At 41.6% G+C, this 24,503-nt stretch overlaps 2 protein-coding genes across 4 annotated transcripts in view; one reads left to right on the forward strand and one right to left on the reverse strand.

The window, feature by feature from the left end:
• Nucleotides 1-1,513: 1,513 nt before the first annotated feature.
• Nucleotides 1,514-4,256, reverse strand: srrd (SRR1 domain containing). Its single transcript, XM_079636543.1, has 7 exons — nt 3,880-4,256; nt 3,600-3,640; nt 3,345-3,508; nt 3,162-3,260; nt 2,941-3,092; nt 2,028-2,073; nt 1,514-1,873 (listed from the first exon to the last, which is right to left on the reverse strand). The coding sequence occupies exons 1-7, from the start codon at nt 4,017-4,019 to the stop codon at nt 1,679-1,681; spliced, it is 837 nt and encodes a 278-aa protein (XP_079492669.1). The 5' UTR covers nt 4,020-4,256; the 3' UTR covers nt 1,514-1,678.
• Nucleotides 4,257-4,637: 381 nt separating this feature from the next.
• rad9b (RAD9 checkpoint clamp component B) overlaps nt 4,638-24,503 on the forward strand; it is a 56,505-nt gene continuing 36,639 nt past the window's right edge. The window contains exons 1-12 of one of the 3 annotated variants that reach the window (XM_079636531.1): nt 4,638-4,813; nt 4,899-4,969; nt 5,459-5,596; nt 5,902-6,016; nt 6,243-6,342; nt 7,039-7,145; nt 8,084-8,190; nt 10,832-10,896; nt 10,999-11,100; nt 14,514-14,811; nt 15,127-15,246; nt 24,182-24,352. In XM_079636531.1, coding sequence (XP_079492657.1) covers nt 4,780-4,813; nt 4,899-4,969; nt 5,459-5,596; nt 5,902-6,016; nt 6,243-6,342; nt 7,039-7,145; nt 8,084-8,190; nt 10,832-10,896; nt 10,999-11,100; nt 14,514-14,811; nt 15,127-15,246; nt 24,182-24,211 — 1,287 coding nt within the window. In that variant the 5' untranslated portion in view covers nt 4,638-4,779 and the 3' untranslated portion in view covers nt 24,212-24,352. Of the gene's footprint in view, nt 4,814-4,898; nt 4,970-5,458; nt 5,597-5,901; nt 6,017-6,242; nt 6,343-7,038; nt 7,146-8,083; nt 8,191-10,831; nt 10,897-10,998; nt 11,101-14,513; nt 14,812-15,126; nt 15,621-24,181; nt 24,353-24,503 lie in introns of those variants that run through there. The other 2 variants (XM_079636529.1, XM_079636530.1) reach the window with 2 other exon arrangements.

A 24,503-nucleotide genomic window follows, 5' to 3' on the forward strand; every position in this document is an offset into this window, starting at 1 on the left:
TTTGCACGCGCAAAAAACGCACTATGTGAACGGCTCTTTCCTCATTTCTGGTCAACAAGTCTTATATACTGTCTATGGTGAAATCAGAGAGACCGCAGCGCTGCCGGTCGCCATGTCTCAGTGTGTTTATGGGGAAAATATAGGCCTGTTATTAAATCGATCCTCTGAGTTACGGATCGATCTTTAGAAATTAATATGAAAATCGATTCAGAATCGGTGAATCGATTTTTTCAACACAGCACTAATATCGTCGCAATATATGATTCCAATCCGTTTATTTTGCTATAGTGGAACTATTTTTTCAGACACTTCACAACTGTGTAACTTCCGCTCAATATTTGAATCTGAAGCGTTAGCACACTCCCGACCACTTGATGGCGATAACCGATGTTTATGTCTCGCGGGACACTCACGGTCACAGTCGAGTTCAACTTCATATTACAAGTAACAATTAATGAAGGTTTTGTTTGTTTATTTCGCTTACTCTCCCGGAGCACAGTTGCTCTGCTCGCTAGCCTTATGAGAAACGGAAGCGAGCAAAAAGACTACATCGACCAAATGTAAACAGCCCCCTTTCCGTTTCCGGTAGCGCATTTATATTAACGAGCACTCAGTCCTTCAACAGAATTCAATGGGATTTTACAAAATGACGAATAAAACACGACAGAAACTGTATTTCGCAACACTTTTTGTTTCTGGAACATCAACTAACATCACTAATCACTCGGTGAGTTGCACAGTTTTGTAAACGAACATTATTGGCTGTTTTAATGACATTTTCGGACATGCCCATTGACTCCAATGTTAAATGGGTCCATGGCCAATTCTATTATAGTCAAAAACTCGAGAGAGGAACCCTTGTCAAAAAAATGTTGTCCACCACTCTTGTTCATCCAAAACAAACTACAATATAGACTCAAGGTGTTAAATACCGGAATTATCCTTTAAGTTGTTTCAAACCTGTATGAATTTCTTTCTTCTGCTGAATACAAAGGAAGATATTTAGAAGAATGTCAGTAACCAGACAGTTTCTGGGTCCCATTGACTTCCATAGTAGGAAAAATATATACCATTGAAGTCAATGGGACCCAGAAACTGTCTGGTTACTTTCATTTATTATCATATCATATCATGTATTTTCATTTTAAAATGAACTATTCCTTTAAGCGTAGAGGGGAGCGTGCTTTTGCAGTGGCAGGGCCTCGTCTGTGAACACCCTGCTCCTAGAGATCAGAACGGCCCCCAACCTTTCTATCTTCAAGTCTTTGGTAAAAACTTACCCGTTCTCTTTAGCATATTGATCACTTTTTTAGGTTATTTCTACTATTTTAAATTTGAGTCTCTGTTTTAAGGTTACTCGTAGCTTTGCTGCTTTTTATGTGTTTTATGGGTTGTTTTGCTGCTTTTATTTTCTTATATGCGTGTTGTGTAAAGCACTTTGGTCTGTCTAGCGGCTGTTTAAATGTGCTATATAAATAAATGAACTTGAACTTTTCGCCATCGCTGTCTTGGTGACATTAGTAGTGCAAAAAATACACAGTTCCCCTTTAAGACAAAAAAAAGTCTTATTTTTTTTATTATTTGAATAAAAAACAAACAAATGTATATACAAGAAGAAACTGGAAACGAACTAGTAAAATATAACAAAAAGTAAGCAATGTTTAAATTAGTGATGTTTTCAGCTCTTTTTCTCTCTCTGGATGATCTCGAGATCTTGGCAGTGTTGGTACAGTGGCTCTGAAGGCTCAATCCACAAGCTTTCTGGCAGTTTGTTCAGCTTTTCCAGAGGGAATTGAATGAGCGCCGTGTCGTTGAACACATCCATGAAGCGCGGTGCGCAGGGCAGAGGCGTCTCGTCACACACACTTATCACCTAAAACAACAGCTGAGTCAAGGCCACTTTTCTGATATTAATAGTCTCGAAAGAACAGAACGAAGACATTCAATTGACATTTCATCAGACAATTCTCTGTTGAAACTCTTCATAAAAATGCATGAAAGGTGTACTGTAAATAAGTCAAAGTTACATTTGAAAGGAAGCTGTAGTCTCTCTCAAACTCTCTCTGAAGCATCCTAAGAAGAAAATGAAACGGACATCATGAATAAGACTCGGTTGGTTAAACAGACACACATTTTTGGCTTTTCAGCAGCATAAAGTAGTAAATAATAAGTTTGTAGCAGTGTTTCTTTTTTATATTCTTTAATTATTGATATTATAGTGTTAATATTTTGATTACACTTTACAATAAAGTTTCATTAGTTGACTTTAGTTAACATAAACTAAAAATTAACAATACTTCCTACTGTATTTATTAATCTTAATTTCAACATTTACTAATACATTATGGAAATTAAAAGTTGTATTTATTAACATTAGTTAATGCACTGTAAACTAACATGAACAAACAACGAAAAGCTGGATTTTTTTATCAACAAAGATTAATAAATACTGTAACAAATGTATTGCTCATTGTTAACTAATGTTACAAATTTTCATTTGTTAAGTTTTCATTTCAGTTTGAGTTATTTAATTTCAATTTCAGCTTTAGTTATTTTAGTATATATAGAACTGAATAATGTTACCTTGACAATAAACTGGAATAAAGTTTAGTTAGTAAAACTTAGTTTATAAATTTCAGTTAGCATTTATTTTATATCAAGTACACAGAATGTATTTTTTATGGTTTTAGTTAATGATAATAACCCTGTCTAGTAGTTAGTGATTTATATGAGATATGCAGCCAAATGCAACACTCATATGTGTTTGTTGAACATTTAATTTGTAAAACCATGTGCATTAACAAGGAGCTGCTTCACCCTTTGTTTTATAAACATTTATGCTCACATTGATGTTGGGCAAGAGCCTGGCTTGCTGGGAGCTGAAATAGTGAGGACGTCCACATGCTTTTGGTCATGTGTCGTACAAGTCTAGGCACCTACCTTTCTTGAATGCCATCAAAACGGTTGCCAATTATAATAATTTTTTGCAATGTCTGAGGTGTCCAGTTTCTCCACAGCAGGTTGTTATACAGAGCCTTCCCACAATGCATCAGGTAGAACAGGGTGGGTTGATAAACTGGGCGCTTTCCCTCCTGTTAGGAAAACAGGTGCTATAAACTTGAGAGCAGAACAAAATTATATAGACATTATGTGTGACGCACCTCATTTTCAGTCAGCACGGTGAAGCCGAGCTCTTTGAGAGCATCACACTCTGACGCAGAAAACACCGGATCATACACACTGCAACTGCCCACTGGAATCTGAGAAAGCATTGCAAATTGAATTGCATTAAAAATGCAATACTTAATTGGACAAATCATATCATATAAATGAGGATCGTATACCTGGAGCGTCTCTAGAAGCAGTAACAACATTGCTAGCTGGTATCGGGCAGATACACAAGAAGCAAAGTTACCCAAACCATAACACACACAGTGCTGAAGAGACGCATATCCACTCAGATCTGAAGACCCAGAAGCATTGGAAAGAAGACGCTTGGACAGGAGATCTGGAGGTGGAGATGGGAATGTGGTCATTTATTTTAAAAATAGTACATTATTTTTATATTTATGGCCCGTACTGCAATAGATCAACATCACCTCTCCATTCCATCCACACGTTTTCTCCTCTCAGTTCATTCCTGTGAAGGAGAAGAACATTTCAGAGAGCTTGCAGACAATATGAATACAAACCTTAACATAATTGCATAACATTAAAAAAAAGTACTGGTATCATATGGTAATATGATTGATCACCAGATTAAAGCACTTTCCTATTTACACGGAACTCCCAATGTATTTAAAGGAATACCAGGTGTTATAATGGTAACATGTCTAACAGTGTCACTGCTTGGATTTGACATGGCAGATAAACTCTCACATGGCGTTTGTCATCTTCTGTTTGTCCAGTTTGCAGTCAGACACCAGGTGTGAGGCTAGTTTTGGGTTTGAAGGATGTTGTCCTCTTCTAGCAGCTCGTTTACGACGCCCTGCTACCTGCCAGTCATCATTACAAGCCATAGCAGCGAAAACCTCTTGAATAAGACAATTTACGGTCAATAGACAGCTCGATATACGTGATCAAACTAAGTGAGGATCCGTCGGCTTCCGTATGAACACATTTTGTATTTGAATAGTGTAAATTACTCTCTTATAAACTTATAGCAGCTAAGATGTTCATACTAAAGATATCCATGGCTCATACTATGTAACGTTACATCCAGACAACATGTGAGTGTTTTGTGTTACGATTTAATCGTTCCGGTCGGCCGTTATTCTCAATATATACAGTTCCTATGCTTTATACAGCACAATTTTTTAAGACGCTGATAAGTATATATATTTTTCTAATCAAGGGGTACATGTGTGTATGATTTGTAGTATGTTGGTTTATTCGTGTGAATCTTTATGCACACGTCCACTACTTTCCGTTCTATACAGTATTGATGGTCTATTTATTTATTTTTTACTTGTGGAAAGGTTAGTATTTATTCCCTGTTGAACGGTTTCAGGAATATTATATTATATTATTAAACTCAATAAAATAGTAAATAAACTTGAGGTCAGTAGCGCGCGCTTGGTTGGTCGGACACTAGATGGCGCGCGCTCGCTTCTTTCCCGCTCTCAAGCACTGAGGAAATCTGAGGAAAAACTTTTTACAGTTTTTATTCTCTAAATTCTCAATGTTTTTCCTGTCAGATTTGTTTGCTTTATCTGAATGAGAATAGGTAGTTTCGCGTCTAATCTTCTTGCGGCAAGTTATTGAACGAAGGAAAATAAAATGAAGTGTATCATTGAAGGCAATGGCATTAAAGGTATGACACATTTTTACTCGATGTCATCTAAGTTACACTCTCCGCGTTTCATTTGTTTATAAATACCCCTGTTTACTGTTTTTAGTATTTGGAAAAGCAGTTCATGCTCTGTCAAGAATTGGTGAAGAAATATGGTTGGATCCACTGGAGGAAGGGGTAGGCTCTCTCTCTCTCTCTCACACACACACACACACACACACACACACACACACACACACACACACACACACACACACACACACACACACACACACACACACCTTATTAGACATCAGACACTACAATCTTTTAGTGTGTAAATGTATTGGTCACACTTAACAACAAGGTTTCAGTTGTTGTTGCCATTAATTAACATTAACTAACAATGAAAATACTTCTAATGCATTTAGTAATCTTAGTTGATGTTAATTTAAACATTTTCTAATCTATCTGTTAATATTATTTAATGGACCACCTGAGCTAACATGACCAACAATGATAAAACTAATTTTAACAACATTATAATAATAATTATTATTTTAAAGTGTCACTAACTTATTTATTTTGTCTGTCATTTCTAATTCTTCCTCTCTCTCTCTCTCTCTCTCTCTCTCTCTCTCTCTCTCTCTCTCTCTCTCTCTCTCTCTCTCTCTCTCTCATCTATAGTTGGCTGTAAGGACAGTCAACTCATCTCAATCGGCTTATGCCTGTTTCTTCTTCACTCCTCTGTTCTTCCAGAAGTATATTCCAGATCCAGACACCCGGAAAGACAGTGATGCCGTAAAATGCAAACTAAACATAAAGGTACTAAACACTCAGAACCATAGGTTTCATTTAAGTCTTGAAGGTTTGGTCAATGTTATTATTACTGAACATCTTTTGCATTCTGTCAAATGCAAAAAACAAACAAAAACAAAACATAATGGTCTTTAATGTTATTTAATAACATGTTTTAAAATAAAGCATTACTATAACCTGTGATATAAATACCGTGATAAATAACCTGTGATATAAACACTGAGTTACCCAGTGTCGTAACTCATATCCATCAGTATTATTCATGCACAGTATTTACTGGTTATCGTATGCTTTTAAAAAATAATTTTCAGTGCGTTCTTCCCCTGTTCCGCTGTGTTGCGTGGAGAGAGAGAAGTGTGGATAGATGTGAGATAACCATCACAATCCCAGACAGCAGGGTGATATTTCAGTTTCACTGCAAACACGGTTAGTTCATTTGCATGTGAAATATGTACTGACGCTGGTAATGCATTGACAGAGGGATGAACAGATTGATGTTGGCGGTTGTAGTCACAGGGTGTCATCAGCACACTTCAACTGGACTCTCTTCTGTGATGATGAGATGCTAGAAATCATTTCCATATTGCATAATTCATCACAACTTATCACATTTGTTCTAATCAAGATGTTGGCACTTATATGTGTGTTTTAGGAATAACTAAGACTCATAATTTGGGGTATCAGGAATGTGAAGCTTTGCAGGCCGTGTTCCCAGCTCACCTCTGTCCAAATGTCCTGAAGGCCCAGTCCAAGTAAACACTCACTCACACGCACACACGCACGTCGCACTCACACACACACACACACACACACACAAAGTTTGTTTTGCTATACTTTTGAGGACATTCCATAGGCGTAATGGTTTTTATACTGTACAAACTGTATATTCAATCTCCTTATACGGCCCCTATACTGCCCTAAACCTACTTATCACAGTTTTACATTTTTAATAAAACACTGTTTTTTAAGCTATTTGAATTATGAGGACTCATGAAATGTCCTTATAAACCACGTTTAAGTTGTAATACCAGTGTAATACACATGTCATTATACAAATTTGTGTCCTCATAAATCACATAAACAAGAGCACACACACACAAACAAACACACACACACACACACACATTATTTTTTTCCAGCTTCATTAGTAACATTTTACAGTTACATAGAAAACATTAGTTAACTACATTAGTTTACATGACCTACTACTAAAATCAAAAGTTGCATCTGTTAGTATTATTTAATGCACCTGAGCTAACGTGAACTAACAATGAGCAGTATTTTCTTAATTAACTAACGTTAGCAAATACTGTATTGCTCAGTGTTAGTTAATGTTAGCTAATGCTTTAACAAGCACAATGGGACCTCATTGTAAATTGTTAACGTTTCATTTTTTGTAGGATAGTCCAAATCATAAGCTGACGTAACCATTTTTGTTTCTGTATCAGACTTTTAGGCGACATTGTGGTGCATTTCCCGATTTCACAAGAAGAGGTCACTCTTTCCATTTCCTCTTATAAAGTAGCATTGAAGACCTTTTATGAGGAAGAAGATGGTAAGGCAGTGTTTTTAATAGTATAGTACGATGTAGCACTCTTACTATTCTTGCAGTATATAGCATTAACATTATTTTTTTAGGGCTGTCAAAAGATTAATCGTGATTAATCACATCCAAAATAAAAGTTTGTGTTTACATAATATATATGTGTACTGTGTATAATTATTTATATATATATATATAACACAATCATGTATATATTTAAGAAAAATTGGTTATATTTATATATAAAATATTTATATATAATATAAATTATATAAATGTATATACATATATATTCTTAAATATATACATGAATGTGTGTGTATTTATACTAGGGCTGTCAAGAGATTAATCGTGATTAATTGCATCCAAAATAAGTGTGTTTGCATAATATATGTGTGTGTACTGTGTATAATTATTATGTATAAATACACACAAATTCATGTATATATTTAAGAAATATTTGCATTTATATACTGCGTATACATTTATATAATTTATATTATATATCAATATTTTATATATAAATATAACCATGATTGTGTGTGTTTTTATATATATAAATAATTATACACAGTACACACAAATATATTATGTAAACACAAACTTTTATTTTGGATGCGATTAATCTCGATTCATCTTTTGACAGCCCTAAAATTTTTTATATTTATTAAATTTATAAATATTAAAATATTTTTACACATGGATGACACTCTCTAAAATAAATGTGCAGTGTGTTTTTCATTGCTTGACTTACTATCTAAATAGTAGGCCATATTCAGTAAGTAGGAAGCTAGTATTACATTTGCTGGAGAGGAAAGTAATTTACATAAACTCAGAACTGCATGCAACCTACATGTATTTAGACTTAATGTATACTAGAGCGCCTGTATACTCTCAGATGTTAAACATTGTGTTCCTGCATTAATTAGATCTTGTTTGTTTGATATCAGGTTGTATTAAAGGCATGAACACAGAGCTAATGCTGCACCCAGATGAGTTTGACTATTTTCAGGTTGGAGAGGATTCAGCCGTGACCTTTTGCCTAAAAGAACTGAGGGTGAGCGTCCAGTACAACTTGTTTTACCACGTAAATACACAGGATATGTGTTGTAGAGGTGAGGTGTTTGTGTCCACATGCCAGAATGTTTTATTTGATGTGTGATCTGATCAGTGCATGAGGATCTTTCCGTATTTGTTTTTACTGCCACTTATTTCTGTCCTGCAATGTAGTCGCTGTGTGATCATATTCACTCAGGCGAGTTCAGAGAAAGTGTGTCATGCATGTGAACTGAACGGACTCCAATGTACTTTTAAAGCTACACTGTGTAGGATTTTCTCCCATCTAGCGGTGAAATTGTATATGACTACCAACTGAATATTACTGTCTAGTCCTTCCCATTCCGAGGGCGTTTTAACTCCTACGGTGGCCGTATTATTTCAAATATACCGGCAGTCATGAGTAATCTCCCGTTCGCATTCGTCACGGTGCCGCTGAGTGTAAACACACGAAAGGCGAAGCTTGAATTTCCAGGTATGTCCCTCTTTGGCTAATGTATTTTCAAGATGGAGGCGCAACATGGCTTCCGCCATTCGAGCAGCTCACCCGTATATATTATAAAAATATACATATTTTACATTGTTACAACTCGTCTCTTCCCAGTCTGTCATTAACGCTCTGGGGTGCGTTTCCCGTACAACTATATAGCTCACTGCTTAACTACCATAGTACGATGCATCGTTGGAGAAATCAACTAGCTAGTCACGAGTGTTTCCCGAAACCGAATGTCGTAAAGTATCGTTCAACCACGTTGGTTTATGACGTCTCGCACGTGGTGGACTAATAACTTTTTTTAATTAATCTGTTTGAGATCGAATTAACGCTAGATTTCGTCATATAAGTTACATACATGGCATCTGAAGACCATTTCACATTTTTCTCAGTTACTTTGCTTTATTATGCAGTCTTCAAAAACGGTGCTTTAAATCTCTTGACAAACTAAAAGACGTAAATTACATTTGTATGTATTCTAAATAAAAAATACGGGTTGTACTGAATGTCAGCTTGCTTATTTTGTTAAAGAAAAGGATTTATTCAGTCTACATCTCATGTAAACTAGAAACTATGCTTCTAACCAAAGCTCGAGAGCTGTCGTTCCAACCACACAAGTTTGCGATGCTGTTTGCGAACGTTCGTTGGAACGATGGTTTCGGGAAACACCAAATCGTTGAACTATGCTGATAACGGCGGAACTTGCGACCATAGTTGGCTAACGATGCTTTCGGGAAACGCACCCCTGTTTAGTTCCTGTTTCTATGAAGCTCCTCCTTCCGAAAGCACAATGTGCTCTGATTGGTCGGCTGGATCAGTGTGTTGTGATTGGTCAACCGCTTCGAGTGCGAAATGTCCCGCCCCTTACCATAATGGCGAATTTCAACACACTACTACTGCAACTCAACCAGGCCCTTGCCCCTTTATTTTGTGTGAATTATTTAAATGAGGAATATTGTGACATGTTTGTTCTTGGAAGAAAACTCAAGAAGACTACAATGGAGCCGTTTCAGGGAGTTCAGTTATTACAGAGAATAACTCACTTTGGAGTGACTTTGTGCAAGAAAGTTGAACATGTAAAAAAAGAAGACGGATAATAAGGCCCCCTTTACTTACATCCAGGTGTACTATTTTATTTATTTTGTGGTAATCTGCATTAATCAGCAATATTACTTTTCTCAAAAACATTGAATAGTTGGACGCTTCTAAAAACAAACAAAAACGTAAAAAAAAACAAAAAAACATGAAACTACAATCATCCTCGATGATCACTTCCGTTATTTTGTATCCAAGATAAACTATAAACACAAGTTAATTTTGTATTCCCCAGCTCAACCTTTGACCCTGATTTCCAGGGAGATCTCGTGGCACTGGATTATGCCCTGATAGTGCCAACCCTTTTCACGTACGCGCTTTGGCTGTTTGTCAGTGGTGTAACTTCTTGGCAGGCCACAGTGTATTTGTGTCAGTCATTGATGCAGCGGGACAGATGCTTGGATTCTAGCCAGATAACCTGTCACAATGAGTTACAGCACTGGACAGCACACGGTGGTCCGGACACACATGGCTGACCTTCTCCTCATGCCGGCTTAAACGGGGTCAAATACATCTGTTCGGATCAGTGTGTTCCTTGTGTATAAAACGCTGTACAAATCTGTTTTGGCAGGTCTTAATTCTTCAGTTTTGTGCATGATCTTTTAAATTATATATAAAATTGTAATAATTAATAATGCATTATTGTTTAAATATATATATATATGTGTGTATATATATGTGTATGTGTACAGGTGAAACTCATCATGCAAAAGTTCATTTATTTCAGTAATTCAACTTAAAAGGTGAAACTAATATATTATATAGACTCATTACATGCAAATTGAGATATTTCAAGCCTTTATTTGTTATAATTGTGATGTAAGCATAAATGATGTTAGCCATAATCATCAAAATTATAACAAATAAAGGCTTGAAATATCTCAATTTGCATGTAATGAGTCTATATAATATATTAGTTTCACCTTTTAAGTTGAATTACTGAAATAAATGAACTTTTGCATGATATTCTAATTTTTAGAGTTTCACCTGTATATATATATATGGGTATGTGTATATATACAATGTAAATAATTATTTATTAAATTGCTTTTAGGGGCTGCTGTCCTTTGCTGAGTCTTATGGTCTACCAATATCTTGTCAGTTTGGTATCGCTGGACAGTAAGTCTTTTATTTTGTTTTCAATACCAAACCCACATATATTCAGCATAAAGTCATATCTCTAGCTATAGCTGTTAGTTGAATGATTCTGCACTCTTTCAGGCCTGTATCCTTCACTGTAAAAGACATGACGCTGGAGGCCCATGTTGTGTTGTCCACCTTAACGGATCCAAACCACGAAAGTCAATCTCAACCTGCACCTGAGTATTTCATTTTAACTCTCATATTCACATGCACACATACTGTACATTGTATTTTTATGATGGACAGATGTTCTTAAAGGAACATTTCATAATTTTTTTTATCATTTACTTAACCTTCATGTTGTTCTAAACCTGCATGATTTAAATTCTGAAACAGAATATACTTTTTTTTTTTTTGAAGACCCTGGCCCTCCCAAATGTAACCTGTAACCTTGTTTCATACAGTCTCTTTTTCTATAATTTCAAATTATAGGTGCAATGCAAATGCAAAACCACTGTGACATAGAGCCTTGTCCATAAGCACCTGAGTTCAGTGACGGCTTTAGTTCTCTAGTTTACCTCGGTTTACATATATAGGGTAACGCAGAGCTAGAGCTGTGACATGCTGGCCTGTCTCTCTCTAATCTATCACTGTAACCCTTCCAGTCTGGGCAGTGATGTCAGTGAATTAGCCCCGCCTCCCCGTAGAGTATGTGCTTGAATCAGTGTCAGTGGTTCTGTGTGTTAGTCTCAAGCAGAAACAAACATCTGGGTCACCTGTTGCGTGCACCTTACGTCACCGCTGACTGTTTATACAGCCAACCTGCAATAATTCATGCTATTGAAAGCTAAAATAAATAACTAGTCTTGATTTTTTTTATCTCTTGATTTTAAAAGGGCAAAGGGTTTATTTGCATGTTAGATGTCAACAAAGCTGTTTAGTGTAAAGACAAAGTCTACCATCCAACAACAAGGCCATTTATGTTGATTCTTGTTTGGATGAAAATATTTTTTGTTAATTACGATATAATACAAGTATATATTATCTAACTGTAAAATAATAATAATATAAAAACACATACATTTATTTAGTAGATGCTTTAATCTAGGCTATTTTTGTTAATCTACCCGAGTCAAACATTTATTAAGTAAATGTAAATGTAAAACAAACTAAGCATAATTAGAATGCAAACTCCACTTTTAAGTTTGACCGTATTTTCGTTTTCGGTCAAAATGCCTTTTGAATGGGAGTGCATGGGGCACTACAATGAGAGCATCAAAACATTTTTTTTTTTTTATTTTTAACACTAATGCGGCTCGACACAACATGAAACTGTGCTTGAAGTATCACCAGGAGCTCTACATATGAACTCCAGCATTGACTACATTGTTTGTGTACACCGAGTTTACTTAAAAGAAAGATTTTGAACAACTCACTGTGTTTTCCGTCCGCTGGCATTTTGTCAGTCAAAAGTATCCGATCTCCGAATGCAACGTAATGAACTGACTCAATATGAAGAAATGTCATGAACTTGTAATTCCAATGAAAAGCATGATAACTCAGACACTTAGCTCATGGCAATTTATATGGAAACAAGCTTTAGGCGCTTTCCATCTTTACTCTCCTCATGTTACGTTGCATTCGGAGATCGACTACTTTTGACTGACAAAATTCCAGCCACCGGAAAGAACACTTACTTAACTGATAAAAGTGAGTCGTACAAAACCTTTCTTTTTAGTAAACTCTGTGTACACAAACAATGTTGTCAATGGTGGAGTTCATGTGTAGAGCCGCTGGTGATACTTCAAGCACAGTTTCATGTTGTGTCGAGCCGCATTAGTGTTTAAAAAAATAGCGATTTTGATGCTCTCATTGTAGTGCCCCATGCACTCTTATTCAAAAGGCATTTTGACCGAAAACGAAAACTTAAAACTGGATTTCCATTCTAATTATGCTTTTACATGAATGTTTGACTCGGGTAGATTAACAAAAAATAGCCTAGGATCAATTTTGGCGAGAGTTACCCTTTAAAGGAACAGTTCATCCTAGGAATAGAATATGAATTTATTAATTTCTTCCATGAACCACAAAAGGCTCTTTAACATATAATGGAATTGAATGAGGAAACTTTTAAGCTCAAAATGACACCATAAATATTTGAATGGATGCGGACAGCAGAGAGAAAGACACGCATACGAGTTTGGAAACAACATGAGGTTAAGAAAAAAATGGCAAATTTTAATTTTAATTGAATTAAATAATTTTGCTAAACAGTGCCCTCATAGTGGAGTAGATAAACAGATCCTCCTGAGTAAGTTGAAACAGTTGTTGTAGTTTCTCTCGCATTCAATGGAGCGTTTGTCCCTTGAGCCATAGTTCTGGTATAGAGACAATCTGAACATAGTGAACTGAACACTGAATTAGTATAGCCCTGCCCCCAGGGGAGCAATTCACATATTCAGAGGCATGCATTCATCTTTCCTTCACACACCCTCCCCCACTGTCACTGTGTGATCCGTCCCCTTCTCTCTGTTGCCTCTGCTGTCCCTCACACATTCCTGCACGTGTTTCGTTACCCATAGCACTTACATCACTCAGGCTGTGCTGCAAACTCTTTACTTACAGGCACACATAAAAAAAACGTTTACACCTATTATAAAGATGTTTTGTTATACAAATTATTTGATCGCAAGCAGGGGGGTCTTGCAATTCAAACAAGTTAACAAACTTCGAAGAGTCAATTTGATATGCTTTACACCACATTGACATCACGCTCCAGAGCCGGTGGCGGCAATAAAGAGTCTTATTCTGTTGAATTGCTTGTTTGGAAACAATTATTGAAGGCATGTTTAAATGAACCGAGAAATAAAATTTTCCTTGAGCTTTTGACATATAAGAGATCATCATACTATAAGAATATCCTATAAGTTTCAGAACTAAAAACTTCCTTGTTAGTTCAATAAAAGCTTTTATTGACACCAGGCTCAGCGAACGACAGGTTTTTCAAAGTGGGGATCTATGATGTCACAGGGTATCAAACCTATGATGTCACAGGGTATCAAACCTTCTTCTGCCTCCCCAGAAGAAGATCGACGCCTACTTCAACACCGCCTGTTTAGCCCCGCCCACCGATTCGTGCATTACATCAAACTCATTATAATATGCAAAACTGTTATCCAATCATAGCAGCGTTTACTTCCAAGTCTTCAATGCGGCACGCCCATAAACACCGAGATTTTCAGGAGTTGGGCTCAAAACCAGGGTAGAAAATAGGCGATTACTTATTAATTTGGATGTTTTTAAATGTAAAAACCAAGCAAACGTCACAAGTTGACCTCAGACAACAATATACATATCTTTTTTAAAAGCCAGTTCATGACCCCTTTAAATGATTGAAACATAGTTTCAGCAACAACAAAAATCAGTGTGTTTTCCCCAGAGCGGCTATATATATAAATGAACTAAATGAATTTAGAAAAAACACACTTTTTTACAACAAAAATGAAACATCACTGAATTTACTTAAGCTGTGATGCTATTTTCTTCTGGAAACAAACTTTGTTGCATTACTTCCCTGTTTTTCTCAAAAAAAATATTTATTGTAAAAAGCGCTATATAAATAAATGTGACTTGACTTGACTTGTGTGTTCTAGGGATGACTGTCCTGTTAAAATCCCAAAGACCTCCACAGTCGAAGTCTCCACAAGTGAAGACCCCATGGAGGCAGACGTGTGCATTGCAGAAGTCTCCACAAGTGAAGGCCCCATGGAGGCAGACGTGAGCATTGCTGATGGGGAACGTGTGGTCTCCAGCCAGGGCAGTGAAGTGTTCAATCCATCCCTTCATATGAGGAAGATGATTCAGCTTCATGCACCTGCAGAGATCCTGCCAAGACCCACTTTTGTGCCTGAATCGGCCTTGACTACACCAATAACACCAGCCACATTTAAGGTTAGAGTCTTCTATCAGACAAACAATTGCATTGTGGCATTATGAGATTAATAGCCTAAATTTGACCGTTCGCAAAGACCCCCTTAGTTACTGTCGCTATGTCCGACAAGCTAAGCCGCTCTCACGCCACACCATGTTCTCCAAACCCAAAGTTCTCCAAGTGTGTCCAAACCCAAAGTCTTTCTAGGTTCAATATATATATATATATGTATGTAACTGAGGGATACAAAACACCATTTTTGTAGAATGATCAAGCTACATTTAGGTCAAAATTCGTCAGATGTTTGCATTTACAACTTGAGGGTCTCATTCTAGATCCGCTCCCTGCTCTTCGGGGCTGTACTGAGTGACGGAGGGGCCGGTAACACTGCAGATTTGCCCAGCCTGGTTTGTGGCAGTGACACAGAGGAGGACGGAGGATCACAGGAGACACAGGTAGCACCGTCAGCTAATCTGAAGCAGAGAATGCATGGACGTTACTGCAGGATGTAGCCTTCATAAACTCAGTATATTATAACGACAAAACAGCATATTTTCTGTGGATTCAAAGTTTAATGTGTATATATATATACAATTGAAAGGGCTTCCTTAAATACGGCAGTCAAGGCCTTTTAATCCTCGTTAGTGCACAACTTGTATTATTTTATTAATGTGTGTAAAAGTTGTAAGCTAGTTTTTAGCTTGTTTCTGTTCTTACATGAACATCTTTGTAATGTATAATACATATTTTGTGTGTTCAAACCTTTCTTGGAGAGATAAAAGGAAAACTATGTGACAACAACAGTAAAGTTTGAGAGAAGCAGAGAGGCAAAGTGTGGCAAGATTCACTTTCTGTTGCTGAGGAACGTCTACCTACATAAACATACAGTTCAGAGGAGTTCGGTCACCGTGGAGAAGATAAATGAAAACTTTAAAACAAACACATTCTCAAGGACTGAAGGACTCTGTGTTCTTTGGGTCCACCAATGAGTCAGAGGAAGATTTGACTCACTGCTTTAAAATGCTGCTCGAGAAACCATTATTATATAAGCCTGCAGTAATTACTGGTATTGCTAACATACCTCGCCACATTATACAGTTAAAGCCTTGTCTTTCGCTCAACTGTTGAATTGAAAGAAATATGTTAGGGAGAAGCTTAGGGCGCTTTCACACTTGGGGCCCTATCTTGCACCCAGTGCAATTGACTTTTGGGCGGTGCAGCGAAAAGAGGAGGCGTGTTCAGGCGCAAACGTTCCCTGCTACTATTTTGCAGTTTCAGAAAACAATTGCGCCACTGACCAGGAAAAACCCAGTCTAAAGTCAGTGGGGCGTTGCGTGTTATTCATATGCTATTTTAAGGGCGCATGCTTGGCCATTATGTAGCGTGTACACAACGCTCATACACTTTGATTCTCTAATCTAAACAGACGCAGCAGTTTTCATTTTTGCAAATCATACATTATTACAAGGAAAAATATTAACACACGAGGGAAATCATTGTTTTGTCCATGAAGATGTGAAAAAAATAGGCATAAATCTAGCTTACACATTTACCTAAATTATTATACGCCTGTTTAACCGCAGCTAATTTGGGTGGGTTTCTCCCATCATCCCCATACAATGTCACTTCTCTGTCTTTTACGGCCCTGACGAGAACGTCGGTCTCCTCGGCTGTGAACCGCTCCTGGCAAATCCGCCGTTATAATAGCAATCCGCCATGGAACAAGCGCGCCTGCTCTTAAAGGGAATGTGAGAGGACGCTCTGATTGGTTTATTTCATGTTACGCCCAAACCACACCTATGAATAATGTTGCTACTTCAGAACAACACATTTTAGATTTGCGTCGGGCGCAGGAGTCATTTATCCCGCCGGTATAATAGCAACAGCGCCCGGGATCCGCCCACAAAGTTACTTGCATTTCGCGTTTGATACTTGCGCTTCAGATCGTTAAAACAGGGCCCTTGGTTCGATTGCCTGTTACGAACCTGAGTTCGATTGCTCCCCCCTGCGCCCAATGGACTGTGTTCACATTATATTATTTGTATCCGAACCGCGGTATCAAGCGTCATCAAGCTGCAGCTGGTGCGTAATCGTGTTGCTTGGTAACCACTATGAATTAAAACACGTCAAAATGGATAGAATTGCTCGCTTCACATTTGTTCTTCTTTTTTTTAACCTTTGGTTTTGTTTTCAAAGAAAAGATAGAGAAATAGGTGCTCGCTGAACATTTTTATATGTGTTTTCCAGTTGCGTTTTTATGTTTTCATCAGCCCATTCATCTAACAGGGTTTAAATTTCTTCAGATGACCAAAGTAAACCCTTTCCGCTCATTTTGAAAGTTACGCGTGTGCGACTGACGACTGTCCTGTCGACCATATTATACGCCATCAATAGCGGTTCACTTCCGCAACTTGGTATGATTCATTAAGCAGCAGTGATCATATCAGCAGTGAACCGTTGGAGTTCACATTAACTGTACCCCAGACCACCCTTTTTAAGCTGACTCGAGTACGGTTCATGGGTGTGCACCCGAGTTGGGAAGACAGCGTTCACATCATCCAAACGAACCGAACTCTGACGTCATTCGAACCCAGGTGCGCACCAAAAGTGCTAGTGTGAAAGCGCTCTTAAACTGGTCTACTTACCCCTTATATTGGCATTGCCACAGCCATTACATATTTAAAACAGTAATATCCTATACTAAACCTAAACTAATCTTGACAAACTATATATCATTGGAAAGCTTACAATCTCTAGTTTACATATTTGGTGACTGATTTTTAAAATAAATGACAGAGGAGCCGTAATTTATCAATTTGCAACAAGAATATTTTCATACTCCTAAGGCGTGTTCAGACCTTTATTTTGAAATAGTGATGAACATGAAAAATCATGAAAGAATGGTAGTGTTACGCTGAGGCATAGATGAAGCGGAGAGAGAATCCACGTGCACGCACTACTTTATTTAATAAATAACAGAACAGGAAACTCAGGAAAGGAACAAGAAACATCTATAAGCTACAGCAAACACAAACATCGACCGACAACCAACAACTGAAACACAGAGGTATAAATACACAGACAAACAAGCTAAACAAGATAACAAGGGGGCGTGGCTAATCAGAAACACATGGGAACAATGATCAGACAATTAACAAGACACATGGCAAACAGGGAATCACATGACAGACAACAGGGAACAAAACCCACACCGTGACATAGCCCCTCCCCTATGGGCGGCTCCTGACGCCCATAAGGGACAAAAAACAAAGACAAAAAACAAAACATGAAAGTTCAGGTGGGCGGTGAAGCGGAGGCGGACTTGGGGGAGGGATGGAGGGCCAGGCCCGGGGAGGGATGGAGGGCCAGGCCCGTGGAGCGGAGGAGGGCCTGGAGATTGAGGCTGGACAGACGGCCAGAGCAGAGCAGGCTGTGCAGGCTGTGCAAGAGGCCACGGCGGTGAAGACCCCTCGGGCGGCCACGGCGGTGAAGACCCCTCGGGCGGCCACGGCGGTGAAGACCCCTCGGGCGGCCACGGCGGTGAAGACCCCTCGGGCGGCCACGGCGGTGAAGACCCCTCGGGCGGCCACGGCGGTGAAGACCCCTCGGGCGGCCACGGCGGTGAAGACCCCTCGGGCGGCCACGGCGGTGAAGACCCCTCGGGCGGCCACGGCGGTGAAGACCCCTCGGGCGGCCACGGCGGTGAAGACCCCTCGGGCGGCCACGGCGGTGAAGACCCCTCGGGCGGCCACGGCGGTGAAGACCCCTCGGGCGGCCACGGCGGTGAAGACCCCTCGGGCGGCCACGGCGGTGAAGACCCCTCGGGCGGCCACGGCGGTGAAGACCCCTCGGGCGGCCACGGCGGTGAAGACCCCTCGGGCGGCCACGGCGGTGAAGACCCCTCGGGCGGCCACGGCGGTGAAGACCCCTCGGGCGGCCACGGCGGTGAAGACCCCTCGGGCGGCCACGGCGGTGAAGACCCCTCGGGCGGCCACGGCGGTGAAGACCCCTCGGGCGGCCAGGGCGGTGAAGACAGTCCATCTGGCGGCCAGGGCGGAGACGACAGTCCATCTGGCGGCCAGGGCGGAGACGACAGTCCATCTGGCGGCCAGGGGGGAGACGACAGTCCATCTGGCGGCCATGGAACAGGAACAGACGCGGGCACCGGCTCAGGAACTGCAACAGACACGGACACCACCGGCTCAGGAACTGCAACGGACACCACCGGCTCAGGAACTGCAACGGACACCACCGGCTCAGGAACTGCAACGGACACCACCGGCTCAGGAACTGCAACGGACACCACCGGCTCAGGAACTGCAACGGACACCACCGGCTCAGGAACTGCAACGGACACCACCGGCTCAGGAACTGCAACGGACACCACCGGCTCAGGAACTGCAACGGACACCACCGGCTCAGGAACTGCAACGGACACCACCGGCTCAGGAACTGCAACGGACACCACCGGCTCAGGAACTGCAACGGACACCACCGGCTCAGGAACTGCAACGGACACCACCGGCTCAGGAACTGCAACGGACACCACCGGCTCAGGAACTGCAACGGACACCACCGGCTCAGGAACTGCAACGGACACCACCGGCTCAGGAACTGCAACGGACACCACCGGCTCAGGAACTGCAACGGACACCACCGGCTCAGGAACTGCAACGGACACCACCGGCTCAGGAACTGCAACGGACACCACCGGCTCAGGAACTGCAACGGACACCACCGGCTCAGGAACTGCAACGGACACCACCGGCTCAGGAACTGCAACGGACACCACCGGCTCAGGAACTGCAACGGACACCACCGGCTCAGGAACTGCAACGGACACCACCGGCTCAGGAACTGCAACGGACACCACCGGCTCAGGAACTGCAACGGACACCACCGGCTCAGGAACTGCAACGGACACCACCGGCTCAGGAACTGCAACGGACACCACCGGCTCAGGAACTGCAACGGACACCACCGGCTCAGGAACTGCAACGGACACCACCGGCTCAGGAACTGCAACGGACACCACCGGCTCAGGAACTGCAACGGACACCACCGGCTCAGGAACTGCAACGGACACCACCGGCTCAGGAACTGCAACGGACACCACCGGCTCAGGAACTGCAACGGACACCACCGGCTCAGGAACTGCAACGGACACCACCGGCTCAGGAACTGCAACGGACACCACCGGCTCAGGAACTGCAACGGACACCACCGGCTCAGGAACTGCAACGGACACCACCGGCTCAGGAACTGCAACGGACACCACCGGCTCAGGAACTGCAACGGACACCACCGGCTCAGGAACTGCAACGGACACCACCGGCTCAGGAACTGCAACGGACACCACCGGCTCAGGAACTGCAACGGACACCACCGGCTCAGGAACTGCAACGGACACCACCGGCTCAGGAACTGCAACGGACACCACCGGCTCAGGAACTGCAACGGACACCACCGGCTCAGGAACTGCAACGGACACCACCGGCTCAGGAACTGCAACGGACACCACCGGCTCAGGAACTGCAACGGACACCACCGGCTCAGGAACTGCAACGGACACCACCGGCTCAGGAACTGCAACGGACACCACCGGCTCAGGAACTGCAACGGACACCACCGGCTCAGGAACTGCAACGGACACCACCGGCTCAGGAACTGCAACGGACACCACCGGCTCAGGAACTGCAACGGACACCACCGGCTCAGGAACTGCAACGGACACCACCGGCTCAGGAACTGCAACGGACACCACCGGCTCAGGAACTGCAACGGACACCACCGGCTCAGGAACTGCAACGGACACCACCGGCTCAGGAACTGCAACGGACACCACCGGCTCAGGAACTGCAACGGACACCACCGGCTCAGGAACTGCAACGGACACCACCGGCTCAGGAACTGCAACGGACACCACCGGCTCAGGAACTGCAACGGACACCACCGGCTCAGGAACTGCAACGGACACCACCGGCTCAGGAACTGCAACGGACACCACCGGCTCAGGAACTGCAACGGACACCACCGGCTCAGGAACTGCAACAGACACCACCGGCTCAGGAACTGATTCAGTCTCGGCGGGACGAGACTCTGGACAGGCGGGCGTGGAGTCGGCCATCTTGTCCGAAGACACAGGCGTGGAGTCGGCCGTCTTGTCCGAAGACACAGGCTCAAAAATACAAAGAGGAACAGATTCAGGCTCAGTATCAGGATCAGATTCAGGCTCAGGAACAGATTCAGTCTCGGCGGGACGAGACTCTGAACGGGCTGACGTGACGTGAAGCTCAGTCTCTGGATCGGCATAAGTGATGTGAAGCTCAGTCTCTGGATCGGCATAAGTGATGTGAAGCTCAGTCTCTGGATCGGCAGAAGTGACGTGAAGCTCAGTCTCTGGATCGGCAGAAGTGACGTGAAGCTCAGTCTCTGGATCGGCAGAAGTGACGTGAAGCTCAGTCTCTGGATCGGCAGAAGTGACGTGAAGCTCAGTCTCTGGATCGGCAGAAGTGACGTGAAGCTCAGTCTCTGGATCGGCAGAAGTGACGTGAAGCTCAGTCTCTGGATCGGCAGAAGTGACGTGAAGCTCAGTCTCTGGATCGGCAGAAGTGACGTGAAGCTCAGTCTCTGGATCGGCAGAAGTGACGTGAAGCTCAGTCTCTGGATCGGCAGAAGTGACGTGAAGCTCAGTCTCTGGATCGGCAGAAGTGACGTGAAGCTCAGTCTCTGGATCGGCAGAAGTGACGTGAAGCTCAGTCTCTGGATCGGCAGAAGTGACGTGGAGCGTGGGCTCGGCAGGGCTGGACGGAACCAGCGGTGAAGGCACTGGGCTGGACGGAACCAGCGGCGAAGGAAGCTCTGGACTGGACGGGACCAGCGGCGAAGGAAGCTCTGGGCTGGACGGGACCAGCGGCGAAGGAAGCTCTGGGCTGGACGGGACCAGCGGCGAAGGAAGCTCTGGGCTGGACGGGACCAGCGGCGAGGGAAGCTCTGGGCTGGACGGGACCAGCGGCGAAGGAAGCTCTGGGCTGGACGGGACCAGCGGCGAAGGAAGCTCTGGACTGGACGGGACCAGCGGCGAAGGAAGCTCTGGGCTGTTGTGAAGATCAGGCATGACTTGAAGATGCTCAGGCTTGGCGGGTACTGTCAGTTTGCAGGCTTCTGCATAACCCTCAGTAAGAGTTGATCCAGCCAGCCAAAGAGCATGGAGAATATAATGCTGGAGATTCCAGCTAGGGTGATGAGGTGGCATAAGGGAGCTGATCAGCTCTGATAGTCCTCCAGTGAAAAAGATGATAAGACTTAACTCATCCATACCGGTCAAGTGAGCCAGCTCCAAAAAGTCCACGATGTATTCTTCCACAGGCCTCTCTCCCTGACGGAGACACACAATTTGTGCTGCTGGATTCATCTTGTGGTTGGTCGATCTGTTACGCTGAGGCATAGATGAAGCGGAGAGAGAATCCACGTGCACGCACTACTTTATTTAATAAATAACAGAACAGGAAACTCAGGAAAGGAACAAGAAACATCTATAAGCTACAGCAAACACAAACATCGACCGACAACCAACAACTGAAACACAGAGGTATAAATACACAGACAAACAAGCTAAACAAGATAACAAGGGGGCGTGGCTAATCAGAAACACATGGGAACAATGATCAGACAATTAACAAGACACATGGCAAACAGGGAATCACATGACAGACAACAGGGAACAAAACCCACACCGTGACAGGTAGAAACCTCAGTTTGTTTTCATGCCAAGAGTTCAAAAGATAGCATCCATTCAATTATTTTCGAAAAAAAGATCTGATAATGTTTTTAATATAAAGAAAATAATAATAGATTCACCATTTGTGATGTGGCAGCGAGCTATAATGCACATACGTGATCTTTCTGTGTTTCTTAGTGGTTGAATTCATTTCAAAATCTGCCAAACTTCCAATACTACTTCTGAATAGGATGTCTACTTCATAAATTGTATGAAAATTTTAAAAAATAATGGTTCAGATCACTCAAACAACATTGAAATGGAGGCCCCCTTATATTGGCAGTAATGTCAATTAGTGGAAAAGTTTGGTACTGCGGCCAAACCAAATCTCACTGAAAGCTTATTTTTTGAGATATCAACCTAAAATTTCAAACACAACTTGTATTTTTTTGCATTCTTAGAGTCCACCAGGTTTTGAAAATATATATTTTATATATAATTATTCTATATAAAATATGAATAATAAATTTTTTAACATTGTACATTTTCATAAACTCAAACTTCTATAACTTTTTATCTGTTTAACTTTCTTAATTTATTTCACTTCTACAAAATCTGCCAAATGTCTTCTTTAAAACAAGACCAATCTTCTATATTCCAAAGCATTCTTGAATTACAACCATTTAAGTTCGGAATGTGCATTTTCATGTCTATTAAAAAAAGGGGGTGCCGTTTAAGGGGTTAAAAAGTTGGACAGCCAGGCAAAACAAAATAACTTAATTTCGCTCCCCGTTAAGAGGTGTTTTGTCATTTGAGCTCTTAATGTGTCAGTTCAATCAATCACTATTACATTAGTTCATGCTCATGATGTCAGGGTCACGACCATTAATACTGGTTTTGTTGACTGCTGACAAATGTAATCTCCAAACACTTACTGGTGATGTAACTTGTGCGATATTTCAGTCTCATGTAATTTACACCTAAATTGAGCACAAAATGTTGGAAAACTTGCAGTTACATTAAAGGTCCCGTTCTTCGTGATCCCATTTTTTAATCTTTTTTAAGCTTTAGGACATCCCTCTACTTCCTGTTTTAATGACATCACTTGAACAGTTTTTTGACTAACCTCTGCACACAGGAAAACACAAAAAAGGGGGCATGGTCTTGTTGCGCTCCTACAGAGAAGAGGAAGAGTTGCGTTTGTAGAGTGTGTTTGTCACCATGTTGTCGAGACGCTGTTATTTTTTAATCCCGGAGTCAAATCACCTTTGTTTGGCCATGTTTACAATAACACTGAGCGCATGCATCTCCACGTTACGGTAAGAGGCGTGACCTTTCCGGGCACCGTGCGCTAAGCTGCTGTCCAATCACAACACAGGAACTGCTGGCACAATCAGAACTCGTTACGTATTTCTGAAGGAGGGACTTCATAGAACAAGGAAGTCATCAGCTCGTTTTTAGGACAGTGAAAACAGCGGTATACAGAAGTACATTTTGTGAAAAAAATACTATTTTTTTTACATGCGAAACATGAATACATGTTATATTGCACACTGTAAACACAATCAAAGCTTCAAAAACACACGAAAAACGGGACCTTTAAACTGCAAAATGCAAAAAAAAAAGCCTTAAAGCTGAAGGGAGTAATTTTGTCTTTCATTTCTCTTCAGGAAGACAATCTACCAATGGTTCACATGTAGCTGACTTATTGAACATTGAATAAAATTAGACACTTCTGCTTCAACAAACTTTAAATCACTACAGAACTAGACCAGGAGAAAAGTGACAGCTACTTTCTGCGGGTGGCCTTGAAGACTCATCCGATGCTGTAATCCAGTTAATTCATCAGGGTGCAAATGGCTTGTGTGATTAGAATAGCAGCGTGGCTGAAACAAGCATTGCTTTGTGTGGGTAGAAGACATCAGTCTCCTGCAGTGTAACATGCTATGCTTCATCTATTATATACTTTTATAATTATTATACATGCTGCTT

Source organism: Phoxinus phoxinus, assembly GCF_949152265.1.
Source record: "Phoxinus phoxinus genome assembly, chromosome: 15".
Lineage (NCBI taxonomy): Eukaryota > Metazoa > Chordata > Actinopteri > Cypriniformes > Leuciscidae > Phoxinus > Phoxinus phoxinus.

Excerpts from the sequence above, each read along its gene's own strand:
- srrd (XM_079636543.1), bottom strand. The coding sequence starts at position 4,019 with ATGGCTTGTAATGATGACTGGCAGGTAGCAGGGCGTCGTAAACGAGCT. Across the intron at positions 3,641-3,879 it reads CAGAAGATGACAAACGCCAT|GAATGAACTGAGAGGAGAAA; the intron begins GTGAGAGTTTAT and ends TCTCCTTCACAG. Across the intron at positions 1,874-2,027 it reads ACTACAGCTTCCTTTCAAAT|GTGATAAGTGTGTGTGACGA; the intron begins GTAACTTTGACT and ends CTGTTGTTTTAG.